General features: G+C 38.1%; 1 protein-coding gene across 1 annotated transcript in view; it reads right to left on the reverse strand.

Annotated features, from left to right (window-relative positions):
• Positions 1-2,071: 2,071 nt before the first annotated feature.
• The window catches only part of CUNH12orf54 (chromosome unknown C12orf54 homolog), a 30,849-nt gene continuing 18,457 nt past the window's right edge, over positions 2,072-14,463 (reverse strand). Inside the window, exons 6-8 of the mRNA XM_073881856.1 lie at positions 12,554-12,649; positions 3,365-3,531; positions 2,072-2,279 (exon numbers count right to left, since the gene is read on the reverse strand). Of these exons, the coding sequence (XP_073737957.1) occupies positions 12,584-12,649 (66 nt within the window). The 3' untranslated portion in view covers positions 2,072-2,279; positions 3,365-3,531; positions 12,554-12,583. The remainder of the gene's footprint in view (positions 2,280-3,364; positions 3,532-12,553; positions 12,650-14,463) is intronic.

Raw genomic sequence — 14,463 nt, forward strand, 5'->3', positions numbered from 1 at the left:
AGTTCTCAAGAGAAATGTTGATCAGATATAAGCCAATCCTACATGATCAGAAGTGAGATGTCTATATTCTTTATGACTAAGAAAAAGTGAGATTTCTAGAATGATGGCCTAACTTTGAGGGTAAAGCTTTTACTTTCCAAAATGTCTTAGTGTGGGCTGTCTCAAATACTTCTCTATCATTTGGCTCTTTCTCTGGATGCTCTACCTTCATCTCAATGATATTTAGGTATTGTTATTTTTTTAAAGATTTATTTATTTATTTGGGAGAGAGAAAGAGTGTGTGTGTGTGAGTGGGGTGGGGGAAGGGCAGAGGGAGAGAGGAGAGAATCTTCAAGCGGACTCCCTGCTGAGCATGGAATCCGATGTGGGGTTCCATCCCAGGACCCTGAGATCATGACATGAGCCAAAATCAAGAGTCAGACACTTAACCAAATGAGCCACCCAGGCGCCCCTAGGCATTGTTATTTTAATTTGCAGTTCCCAAATGAAATTGATGTTGAGCATCTTTTCATATGCTTATTTGTTATCGGTATATCATCTTTAGTGAGGAATCTGTTATTTTGCTCATTTTTACTTTGGTGGTTCATTTTCTTATTGTTGATTTTTAAAGAGTTCTTTGTACATTTTGGTTTATCTGGTGAATCTTTGTAAATATTTTCTTCCAATCCATGACTTGTCTTATTTTCTTGACTTTGGGCAATAAAACTTTGAAGGTAACTCAATCAATACCTTTTTTATTTTTTGGAAGTTTTGCCAATTCTAGATGTATTTTGCTATCTGTCAACCTCTATACATTTCTTACTGGAATTTTATATTTAACTGTTTTGGGAACTGGCAAAACCACTGAAAGTGTTTTTTTTTTTTAAAGATTTATTTATTTATTTGAAAGAGAGCAAGAGTGAGGGGGTTTGCTGAGGGAAAGGGAGAGAAATCCTCAAGCAGACTCCCCGCTGAACACAGAGCCTGTCATGGGGCTCAATCCCAGGACCCTGAGATCATAACTTTAGCTGAAATCAAGAGTCGACGTTTAACCGACTGAGTCACCCAGGTGCCCCCACTGAAAGTGTTTTTAATACTGTTGAGTTAACATGAAAATAGAAAGCATCCTTGTGTAGTTTTGTTTTCAGTACAACTCAAAAATCATGTGAAAAAAACTCCATTACTTTTGTAAAGTCTTAATTAAAAAATCAAAATTTGTGGGGCACCTGGCTAGCTTAGTTGCTAGAGCATGCAACTCATGATCTTGGGGTTCTGAGTTCAAGCCCCATGTTGGGTGTAGAGCTTACTTAAAAAAAAATCAAAATTTGTATTTTAACACATACCAAATCAACATCTAATGAGGTGGTGGGTTTTTTTTTTAAACATATTTTGTTGCTATAATGCATACTGCTTATTTTATTGGTGTTATGATTAGTTTTCAGTGCTGGGGTTAAATTCTGTTGTATAGTTTTTAGTATGTTATGTTCAGTTGTTTAGATTTTGTCTAGAAAGGAAAGAATTAAAAACTCTACTTTCCCTGTCATGTAATATGTGCATTTTTATGTTCAAAGGTCACCATCTTTGATAAAATCCTAAATATTCCTTCCTTGTAGGAAATATTTTTGGATGAAATGGCTTTTTCACAGACTGGAGAATAGCTATATGATGGAATTGTAGACTATAAGAACATTTAGATCACAGGATAATAAAAATGAAAGAAGCCTTCAGTATTTTCCAGTTATGCCTCATTATTTACAGGGGAGAAAACTGAGGCCCACAAAACAGAATAACTTAGACAAAGTCAAAATGGGTTTGTGACCTTATAATCCATATCTTTTCCTAATCTACCATGCTGTTTTATGAACCAAACTTGGACATCCTTTTTTTTTTTTATTTGAAGACTTTACTTATTTATTTGACAGAGAGACAGCGAGGGAGGGAACACAAGCAGGGGGAGTGGGAGAGGGAGAAGCAGTCTTCCCGCGGAGCAGGGAGCCCGATACGGGGCTCGATTCCAGCCACCCCGGCGTGCCCAAACTTGGACATCCAATCACTATATTCCACTACCCAGTAAGAATCAATAAAGTAAATGTCTTTTATATCACATTTATTTTTATCAGTTGTTTGTTTGCTGGTTTCTTTGCTTGGCAGTTGTGATGTACTTGGGGCTCATTCGATTTCCTGGTTCCCAGGTGCAGCCATAGATCCTGGTATCTCTGTCCATGAGTATCACTTTCTCTTCTGGGCAGTGGTGATGTCTGCCTAGTAACTTCTCTTTTTCAGGCAACGAAAGCTGTGCCCTAGGTGTCATAGTCACATGAATGGAAATAAAAGAAATTTGGTTCACTAGGCAGGTGGCACTGCCTTCATGACCCTATCCCAAGATATCCAACATCAAGTAAGAGAGGAGATATGCTGGTTGTATACCATCTTTCTATGTAGTGTTCACTCTTTGCTATCCTACACTGCTGCCTATGTTGTATGAAGAGAAAAGAAGCTCCCTGCCTTGAATTCTGAACCAAATTGAATTTTGAATGATGACAGGTTTTGTAAGTATATCTGTTCTTTCAGAAAGCTGTAATCTTTTTGCCAAAATATTGGAACATTTTGTGAATTTTGCTACTATATGGAGAATAAATATGGGATAAAGTATTTGAAAGGGGACTGTTCAAGAAAATACACAGTTACTGTACTTAGACACATGCAGATGAGCCCACTTTTCTTCAACACCCATCACTCAGATTCTGTCTTGAAAGGAATTCCCAGTAAGTCCTAGGTCAGGCCATATAGAGAGTATGGCTAGCTTAGTATATGCCACAGGTGAGCATCTGAGACAGTCTTTTTTATATGATATTAGGTGTCAGATGGAACTAGAGAGTAGGAAACTTTGTCATATACAAATGTCACTCAAGTAGTGCCTTTGAGGGCAGCACACTCAAGTACTTTATTAATGAAAATCTTGACAATGGAGTCTGTTATGGACCTACTGTGTTTAACTCTTGAGTCTGAATTAAGCCCCAACGTTAATTTTCAAATTTCCAGAGCACTTTCCAGAAGGGAATAATGGGCCTCACATTTCTTAGTGTGTTTTTAAGCTTTCCTACCGTTCCATCTCTTTATCCCATACTTGTCTCTCCATGATTTTCCCTATATGGAACCATCCACACCTGACATACTCTGGCTCTTTGTATTGATCAAAGAGACCAAGAAATCATGGCTTGGCCCTGCCCTCAGCTTTCCACTCTCTTACTCCTTGACCCTTGTATTGGAGCACACCTGCTTGGTTTAGTGCTGCTGTTCCATGTTAGAGTGGGGACTCATGAGGCTTGGTTTCCTGACTATGGGCAGGGTGGAGCTCATGGGAAAGGCCATGTGGGTAAAACACCTGGCAGTTGCAGAACAGGCCTTCCTCTTTGATTGTAGGGTTAGGGTCCAGGGTAGCAAGCTGATCGATCAGAGAACTATCTTCTTAGGTTGTGGGGGTGGACCCTTGATGGCTGCTCTCCAGTGCTCAAATTTAGAGCCATCCCAGAATCTGGAGGCCCGACGCTTCTGTACCAAATAAGAGAAGGTTGTGAATATATGAAGGAGAGAGATCCATCCTCTCCCACCCTCCCTGCCCTGGCCTCCACTGTCCTTAAGGATTTTATTATCACATTCCACCAGGAATGGACATCACTAGCTCTGGAAGTTGCAAATCTCTGATGATCATGTGGCCCGCAGGAAATAGCCCTTGCTAAGTCTTAGGAAATGTAGTATCGTAGCTTATCAGAGCTTGTGTCTTCATCAGGAAAGTCAGGACAATTCCTCATGCTTGCCTCAGAGGAATATTAAAATTAGTAAAATCTTAGGTTGAATATGTTTTTTTAAAGATTTATTTATTTGAGGGGCACCTGGGTGGCTCAGTCATTAAGCATCTGCCTTCGGCTCAGGTAATGATCCCAGCGTCCTGGGATCGAGCCCAGCATCGCACTCCCTGCTCGGCGGGAGGCCTGCTTCTCCCTCTTCCACCCCCTCTGTTTGTGTTCCCTCTCTCGCTGTGTCTCTCTCTGTCAAATAAATAAATAAATAAATCTTAAAAAAAAAGATTTATTTATTTGAGAGAGAGCGAGAAAGAGAGAGACAGTGTATGGGGAGGGGCAGAGGAAGAGGGAGAGAAACAGACTCCACTAAGCTGGGAGCTCAGCATCGGGCTTAATCCCATGACCCTGAGATCATGACCTAAGCCTAAATCAAAAGTTCAATGCCCAACCAACTGAGCCACCCCAAATATGGTTTTGACAAACCTAGAGTGTGAGGTGGTATCTCATTGTAGTTTTTTTATTAAATTTTTTATTTAAATTCAATGTAATTAATATATACTGTATTATTAGTTTCAGAGGTAGAATTTAGTGATTCCTCAGTTGCATAAAACACCCAGTGCTCATTACTTCAAGTGACCTCCTTAATGTCCATCACCCAGTTACCCCAATCCCCTGTTCACCTTCCCTCTAGTAACCCTGTTTGTTTCCTATAGTTAAGTCTCTTATGGTTTGCCTCCCTATTTTCATCTTATTTTATTTTTCCTTCTGTTCCCCTATGTTCATGTTTTGTTTCTTAAATTTCACGTATGAGTGAAATCATATGGTATTTGTCTTTCTCTGACTGACTTATTTCTCTTAACATAATACCCCTTAGTTCCATCAACGTGGTTGCAAATGGCAAGATTTCATTCTTTTTGATGGCTGAGTAATATTCCATTATATATATGTATACCATATCTTCTTTATCCATTCATCTACTGATGGACATCTGGGCTCTTCCATATTTTGGCTATTGTGGACATTGCTGCTATAAACATTGGGGTTCATGTGCCCCTTTGAATCACTGTTTGTATCCTTTGGATAAATACCTACTACTGCGATTGCTGGGTTGGGAAGCCTACATACTGTTTTTCAGAGTAGCTAAACTGGTTTGCATTCCCACTAACAGTGTAAGAGGATTCCCCTTTCTCCACATCCTTGCCAATATCTGTTGTTTCTTGAGTTGTTAATTTTAGAGCTTTTCCCCTAAGGTCAGGAACACATCAGGGATGTCCACTCTCACCACTGTTGTTCAACATAGTACTGGAAGTCCTAGCCTCAGTGATCAGACAACAAAAAGAAATAAAAGGCATCCAGATTGACAGGGAAGACTCCTCCCAAAAATTGCTAGAACTGATACAAGAAGGCTATAAAATCAATATACAAAAGTCAGTTGCATTTCTATACACTAACAATGAGGCAGAACTAAGAGAAATCAAGGAATTGATCCCACTTACAATTGCACCCAAAACCCTAAGATACCTAGCAATAAACTTAACTGAAGAGGTAAAGGATCTGTACTCATCATAGTTTTGATTTGTATTTCCCTGATGATGAGTGATGTTGAGCATCTTTTCATGTGTCTGTTAGGCATCTGTATGTCTTCTTTGGAGAAATGTCTGTTCATGTCTTCTGTCGATTTTTAAATTGGATTATTTTGTTTTTGGGTATTGAGTTGTATAAGTTCTTTACATATTTTAGATAGTAACCCTTTATTGGATATGTCATTTGCAAATATCTTCTCTCATTCCATAGGTTGCCTTTTAGTTTTATTGTTTCCTTCTTTGTGCAGAAACTTTGTATTTTGATTTAGTCATGATAGTTTATTTTTGCTTTTATTTTCCTTGCCTCAGGAGACATATCTAGAAAAATGTTGCTATGACCAATGTCAGAGAAATTAGTGCCTTTGCTCTTTTCAAGGATTTTTGTGGTTTTGGGTCTCACATTTAGGTCTCTAATCCATTTTAGTGGGGGCAGAAGGAGAGGGAGAGAGAGAATCTTAGGCAGGCTCCATGCTGGGTGTGGGGCTCAATCTCACAACCCTGAGATCATTATCTGAGTAAAATCAAGAGTTGGATGCTTAACTGACTGAGCCATCCAGGTGCCCCATAGGTCTTTAATTCATTTTGAGTTTATTTTTGTGTATGGTGAAAGAAAGTGGTCCAGTTTCATTCTTTTGGATATAGCTGTCCAGTTTTCCCAACACCGTTTGTTAAAGAGACTGTCTTTTTCCTATTGTATATTCATTCCTCCTTTGTTGAAGATTAACTGCCCATATAATTGTAGGTTTATTTCTGGATTTTCTGTCCTATTAATCTATGTGTCTATTTTTGTTCCAGTACCATACTGTTTTGATTACTACAGCTTTGTAATTTAACTTGAAGTCTGAAATTATGATGTTCCCAGCATTGCTTTTCTTTTTCAAGATTGTTTTGGCTATTTGGGGTCTTTTGTGGTTCCATACCAATTTTAGGATTGTTTGTTCTAGTTCTGTGAAAAATGCTGTTGGCATTTTGATAGGCATTGCATTAAATGTGTAGATTAAATGTGTAGAATTTTAAGAATATTCTTTCTTCTAACCTGTGAGCATGAAATGTCTTTCCATTTTTTTGTGTCATCTTGAATTTCTTTCATCAGTGTTTTATAGTTTTCAGAGTGCAGGTTTTTCACCTCTTTGGTTAAGTTTATTCCTAGATATTTTATTGGTTTTGGTGCGGTTTTAAAGGGGATTTTTTTTCTTAATTTCTCTTTCTGCTGCTTCATTTTTAGTGTATAGGAATGCAACAGATTTTTGTATATTGATTTTATATCCTGATTCTAACCCTACAAATAATGAAAATTTTACTTCTTCCTTAGAAATCTGGATACCTTTTATTTCTTTATATTGTCTAATTGCTGTGGCTAGGACTTCCAGTACTATGTTGAATAGAAGTGGTAAGAATGGATATTTTTGTCTTGTTCCTGACCTTAGGGGAAGAGCTCCCAGTTTTGTCACCATTGAGTATGATGTTGCTGTGGGTTTTCTATATAAGGACTTTATTATGATGAGGTATGTTCCCTCTAGAACTGCTTTGCAGAGGATTTTTGTCATGAATGGATGTTATACTTAATCAAATGCTTTTTCTGCATCTGTTGAAATGATATGATTTTTATCCTTTCTTACTGATGTGACATATCACGTTGATTGTTTTGTGAATATTGAACCTTGCATCCTGGGAATAAATCCCACTGGATCATGGTGTATGATTATTTTTTTTTTAGTGTATTGTTGGATCAGTTTGCTGATATTTTATTGAGGATTTTTGCATCTATATTCATGAGAGATATTTGCCTGTATTTTTCTTTTTTTGTGGTGTTTTTATCTGGTTTTGGTATCAGGGTGATACTGGCCTCTTGGAATGAATTTGGAAGTTTTCCTTACTCTTCTATTTTTTGGAATAGTTGAAGAATAGTTATCAACTCTTCTTTGAGTATTTGGTAGAATTCTCCTGTGAAGCCATCTGTTCCTAGAATTTTGTTTTTGGGGAGTTTTTTGATTACTGATTCGGTTTCGTTGCTGGTAATTGGTCTGTTCAAATTTTCTATTTCTTTCTGCTTTAGTTTTGGTAGGTTATGTGTTTCTAGGAATTTATCCATTTCTTCTTAGTTGTCCATTTTATTGGCATATAGGTTTTCATAATATTCTCTTACAATTGTTTGTTTTTCTGAGGGTTGGTTGTTATTTCTTCTCTTTCATTAGTGATTTTGTTTATTTGGGTCCTCTCTTTTTGAGGAGCCTGGCTAGAGGTCTATCAGTTTTGTCGATCTTTTCAAAGAATCAGCTCCTGGTTTCCTTGATCTGTTCAGTTTTTTTTTTTTAAGATTTTATTTATTTATTTGAGAGAGAGAGAGAGAATGAGAGACAGAGAGCATGAGAGGGAGGAGAGTCAGTGGGAGAAGCAGACTCCCTGCTGAGCAGGGAGCCCGATGCGGGACTCGATCCCAGGACCCTGGGATCATGACCTGAGCCGAAGGCAGTCGCTTAACCAACTGAGCCACCCAGGCGCCTTGTTCTGGTTTTTTTTTTTTTTTTCAGTTTCTATATCATTTGTTTCTCCTCTAATCTTTATTATTTCTTTCTTTATGCTGGTTTTAGGTTTTTTTTTGTTGTCCTTGTTCTAGCTCCTTTAGGTGTAAGGTTAGGTTATTTGAGATTTTTCTTGCTTCTTGAAGTAGGCCTGTATTGCTATAAACTTCCCTTCTAGAACTGCTTTTGTTGCATCCCAGAGGTTTTGGACTGTTGTGTTTTCATCTTCATTTGTTTTCATGTATTTCTGGATTTCTCCTTTGATTTCTTGGTTAACCCATTCATTGGTAGTATGTTGTTTAACATCCATGTTTTTGTGGTCTTTCACTTGTGGTTGATTTTTAGTTTGATAGCATTGTGGTCAGAAAAGATGCGTGGTATGACTTTGATCTTTTTGAATTTGTTGAGACTTGTTTTGTGGCCTAATGTGTGATGTATGTTCTGGAAAATGTTCCATGTGCACTTGAAAAGAATGCATATTCTGCTGTTTTTGAATGGAATGTTCCACATATGTCTGTTAAATCCATCTGGTTTAGTGTGTCATTCAAAACCACTCTTCTTGCTGATGTTCTGTTTGGATGATCTGTCCATCAGTGTAAGTGGGGTGTTAAAGTCCCCTGCTATCACTGTATTACTATTATTTCCTTTATTTTTGTTATTAACTGTTTTATGTATTTGGGTGTGCTCATGTTGGGTGCCTAAATATTTACAAAGGTTGTATCTTCCTGTTGGATTGTCCTCTTTATTATTATATAGTGTCCTTCTTTGTCTTTTATTAGTCTTTGTTTTATTTATTTTTTATTTTTTCTTATTTTTTCATTAAGTTGCCCCATTTTATTTTATTTATTTTTTTCCTGGTGTAAGACTTTATTTATTTATTTATTTAGTTCGTTCAGTTAGCCAGCTCATAGTACATCATTAAATTTTGATGTAGTGTTCAATGATCCCCCATTAGGTGCATATAACACCCAGTGCTCATCACAACATGTGCCCTCCTTAATAACCATCACTGCCCTCCCTTCTATAACCCTCAGTTTGTTTCCCAGAGTCCAGAGTCTCTCATGGTTTTTCTCCCTCTCTGATTTCTTCCCATTCAGTTTTCCGTCCCTTGCCCTGTGGTCCTCTGCACTATTCCTTATGTTCCACATATGAGTGAAACCATATGATAATTGTCTTTCTCTGCTTGACTTACTTCACCTAGCATAATCCCCTCCAGTTCCACCCATGTCAATGCAAATGGTAGGTATTCTTCCTTTCTGATGGCTGAGTAATATTCCATTGTATATATGTACCACATCTTCTTTATCCATTCATCTGTTGAAGGACATCTCAGCTCCTTCCACAGTTTGGCTATTGTGGATATTGCTGCTATGAGCATTGGGGTGCATGTGCCACTTATTTTCACTACATCTGTACCTTGGGGTAAATGCCTAGTTGTGCAATTGCTGGGTTGTAGGGTAGCTCTATATTTTTTCAAATTTTATTTTATTATGTTATGTTATGCTACACCAAAGGCATAGATGCTGATCCATATAATCCTGTGTTGCCAACAAACAGAGCATCAGCATACTTTAGGTTGAAAAAGTAAGGGATTCCCATTTTATGTGTATGGAGGCTGATTTTTTTTATTATGTTAATGTTACAATACATCATTAGTTTTGATGTAATGATCCACAATTCATTGTTTTCGTATAACACCAAGTGCTCCATGCAGTATGTGCCCTCCTTAATACCCATCACCGGGCTAATGCATGCCCCACTGCCTCCCCTCTAAAACCCTCAGTTTGTTTCTCAGAGTCCGTAGTCTCTCATGGCTTATCTTTCCCTCCAATTTCCCCCCTTCATTTTCCCCTTCCTTCTCCTAATGTCCTCCTTGCTATTCCTTATGTTCCACAAATAAGTGAAACCATGTGATAATTGACTTTCTCTGCTTGGCTTATTTCACTTAGCATAATTTCCTCCAGTCCCATCCATGTTGATGTAAAAGTTGGGTATGCATCCTTTCTGATGGCTGAGTAATATTCCATTGTATGTATGGACCACATTATCTTTATCCATTTATCTGTTGAAGGGCATCTCAGCTCTTTCAACAGTTTGGCTAGTGCGGACATTGCTGCTATGAACATTGGGGTGCATATGGCCCTTCTAAAAAACAAGAATCCAGGGCCTGATGGATTCTCTGGGCAATTCTACCAAACATTCAAAGAATAAATAATACCTATGCTACTGAAGCTGTTTCAAAAATAGAAACAGAAGGAAAGCTTCCAGGCTCATTCTATGAGGCCAGTATTACCTTAATCCCCAAACCAGGCAAAGAACCCATCAGAAAGGAGAATTTCAGACCGATATCCCTGATGAATATGGATTCCAAAATTCTCAACAAAATCCTAGCTAATAGGATCCAACAATACATTTAAAGGATCATCCACTAAGACAAATTGGGATTTATCCCCAGGATGCGAGTGTGGTTCAACATTCGCAAATCAATCAATGTGATAGAACAGATTAATAAGAGGAGAGAGAAGAACCATATGGTGTCTCAATTGATGCAGAAAAAGCATTTGACAAAATAGAACATCCTTTCCTGATTAAAACTCTTCAGAGTATAGGGATAGAGGGAACATTCCTCAAGTTCATAAAATCCATCTATGAAAAACCCACAGCAAGTATCATTCTCAATGGGGAAAAGCTGAGAGACTTTCCCCTAAGATCAGGAACACGACAAGGATGCCCACTCTCACCACTATTGTTCAACCTAGTACTAGAAGTCTTAGCAACAGCAATCAGACAACAAAAAGAAATAAAAGGTATTCAAATTGGCAAAGAAGAAGTCAAACTCTCTGTCTTTGCAGATGACATGATACTTTATGTGGAAAATCCAAAAGACTCAATCCCCAAATTACTAGAACTCATATAGCAATTCAGTAATGTGGCAGGATACAAAATCAGTGCACAGAAATCAGTTGCTTTCTTGTACACTAACAATATGACTGTAGAAAGAGAAATTAGAGAAACTATTCCATTTACAGTAGCACCAAAAACCATAAGATACCTCGGAATAAACCTAACAAAACAAAGAGGCAACCCACAGAATGGGAGAAGATATTTGCAAATGACACTACAGATAAAGGGCTGGTATCCAAGATCTATAAAGAACTTCTCAAACTCAACACCCAAAAAACAAATAATCAAGTCAAAAATGGGCAGAAGACATGAACAGACACTTCTCCAAAGAAGACTTACAAATGGCTAATAGACACATCAAAAAATGTTCATCATCATTAGCTATCAGAGAAATTCAAATCAAAACCACATTGAGATACCACCTTATACCAGTTAGAATGGCAAAAATGGACAAGGCAAGAAACAACAAATTTGGAGAGGTTGTGGAGAAAGGGGAACCCTCTTACACTGTTGGTGGGAATGCAAGTTGGTACAGCCACTTTGGAAAACAGTGTGGAGGTTCCTCAAAAAATTAAAAATAGAGCTATCCTATTATCCAGCAATTGCACTACTGTGTATTTATCCCCAAGACACAGATGGGTAGCTCTGTTTTCAATGTCTTGAGGAAACTCCATACCATTTTCCAGAGTGGCTATACTCCTCAGTAATCAGATGACAAAAAGAGATAAAAGGCATTCACATTGGCAAAGAAGATCTTTTTGCAGATGACATGATACTTTATGTGGAAAACCCAAAAGACTCCACCCCCAAGTTAATAGAACTCATGCAGCAGTTCAGCAACATGGCAGGATACAAAATCAATGCACAGAAATCAGTTGCATTTCTATGCACTAACAATGTGACTGAAGAAAGAGAAATTAAGGAATCAATTCCATTTACAACAGCTCCCAAAACCACAAGATACCAAGGAATAAGCCTAACCAGAAAGGTAAAGAATCTATACTCTAGAAACTACAGAACAGTTATGAAAGAAATTGAGGAAGACACAAAAAGATGGAAAACATTCCATGCTCATGGATTGGAAGAATAAGCATTGTTAAAATGTCTATGATGCCCAGAGCCATTTACACTTTCTCTGCATTCCCTATCAAAATACCATTGACATTTTTCACAGAGCTTGAACAAACAATTCTAAAATTTGTATGGAACCAAGGCGCCTGGGTGGCTCAGTCATTAAGCATCTGCCTTCAGCTCAGGTCATGATCCCAAGGTCCTGGGATTGAGCCCCGCATTGGGCTCCCTGCTCAGCAGGAAGCCTGCTTCTCCCTCTCCCACTCCCCCTGCTTGTGTTCCTGCTCTCGCTATCTCTCTCTCTGTCAAATAAATAAATATTTAAAAAAAATTTGTATGGAACTAGAAAAGACCCCAAATTGCCAGGGGAATGTGGGAAAAGAAAACCAAAGCTGGGGGCATCACAATGCCTGACTTCAAACTATATTACAAATGTGTAGTCATCAAGACAGTATGGTACTGGCACAAAAACAGACACATAGATCAATGGAACACGATAGAGAACCCAGAAATGGACCTTCAACTCAATGGTCAACTAATCTTCGACAGTGCAGGAAAGAATATCCAGTGGAAAAAAGACAGTCTCTTCAATAAATGGTGCTGGGAAAACTGGACAGCCACATGCAGAAGAATGAAACTATATCATTCTCTTATACCATACACAAAGATAAACTCAAAATGGAGGAAAGACCTCAATGTGAGACAGGAATCCATCAAAATCCTAGAAGAGGACATAGGCAGTAACCTCTCCAACGTTGGCCACAGCAACTTCTTTCAAGACATGTCTCTAAAGGCAAGGGAAACAAAAGTGAAAATGAACTTTTGGGACTTCAAGATAAAAAGCTTTTGCACAATAAAGAAACAGTCAATAAAACTAAGAGGCAACCCACAGAATGGGGGAAGATATTTGCAAATGACACTACAAAGCACTGATTTCCGAGCTTTATAAAGAACTTCTGAAACTCAACACTCAAAAAACAAATAATCAAATCAAAAAATGGGCAGAAGACATGAACAGACACTTCTCAAAAGAAGACATACAAATGGCTAACATGAAAAAATGTTCATCATCATTAGCCATCAGGGAAATTCATATCAAAACCACAATGAGATACCACCTTATACTAGTTAGAATGGCAAAAATTAACAAGACAGGAAACAAATGTTGGGGACAATGTGGAGAAAGGGGAACCCTCTTACACTGTTGGTGGGAATACAGTATTTGTTTTAAAGTCTAGTTTGTCCAATATAAGTATCGCTACCTAGGCTTTCTTTTCACTTCCATTTGCATGATAAATGTTTCTCCATCCCCTTAATTTCAATCTGCAGGTGTCTTTTGGTTGGAAATGAGTCTCTTGTAAGGATCATATAGATGGGTCTTGTTTTTTTTTATCTACTCTGTCACCCTATGTCTTTTGATGGGAACATTTAGTCCATTTACATTCAAAGTAATTATTGATACGTATTTGTTGCTATTTTGTTACTTGTTTTGTGGTTGTTTCTACAGATTTACTCTGATCCTTTCTTCTCTTGTTTTCTTTCATGGTTTGTTCACTTTCTGTAGTGATATACTTCGATTTCTTTCTCTTTATTCTTTGCATATCTATTACTGGCTTTTGATTTATGGTTACCATTAGGTTTGTATATAACATCTTTTGCATATAGCAGTCTATATTAAGTTGATGGTGGTTTAAGTTTGAACCCATTCTCCCAGGGTCCTGGGATTGAGCACCACGTGGGGTTACCTGCTCAGTGGACAGCCTGCTCTCCCTCTCCATCTGCCCCTCCCCCTACTTGTGCTTTCTCGCTCTCTCTCAAAAAATAAATAGATAAAATATTTTATTTTATTTTTTCCACAATTTATTTTATTTTATTATGTTATGTTAATCACCATACATTACATCATGTTTTTGATGTAGTGTTCCATGATTCATTGTTTGCGTATGACACCCAGTGCTCCATTCAGTACATGCCTTCTTTAATACCCATCACCAGGCTAGCCCATCCCCTCCACCCCCTCCTCTCTAGAACCCTCAATTTGTTTCTCAGAGTCTGTAGTCTCTCATGGTTCGTCTCCCCCTCCAATTTCTCCCCCTTCATTTTTCCCTTCCTGCTTTCTTCTTCTTCTTCTTCTTCTTCTTCTTAACATGTAATGTATTTGTTTCAGAGGTACAGGTCTGTGATTCAACAGTCTCACACAATTCACAGTGCTCACCATAGCACATACCCTCCCCATTGTCCATCACCCAGCCACCTCATCCCTCCCACCCCCACCACTCCAGCAACCCTGTTTGTTTCCTGAGATTAAGAATTCCTCATATCAGTGAGATCATATGATACATGTCTTTCTCTGACTGACTTATTTCGCTCAGCATAATACTCTCCAGTTCCATCCACGTTGTTGCAAATGGCAAGATTTCATTCCTTTTGATAGCTGCGTAATATTCCCATATATATATATATATATACATATATATACACACACACACACACACACACACACACACACACACACGCACACACACACCACCTCTTCTTTATCCATTCATCTGTTGATGGACATCTTGGCTCTTTCCACAGTTTGGCTATTGTTGACATTGC

Source organism: Callorhinus ursinus, unplaced genomic scaffold (genome assembly GCF_003265705.2).
Source record: "Callorhinus ursinus isolate GAN/ISIS: 27379988/994484 unplaced genomic scaffold, GSC_fseal_2.0 scaffold44, whole genome shotgun sequence".
In the NCBI taxonomy this organism is placed as follows: Eukaryota; Metazoa; Chordata; class Mammalia; order Carnivora; family Otariidae; genus Callorhinus; species Callorhinus ursinus.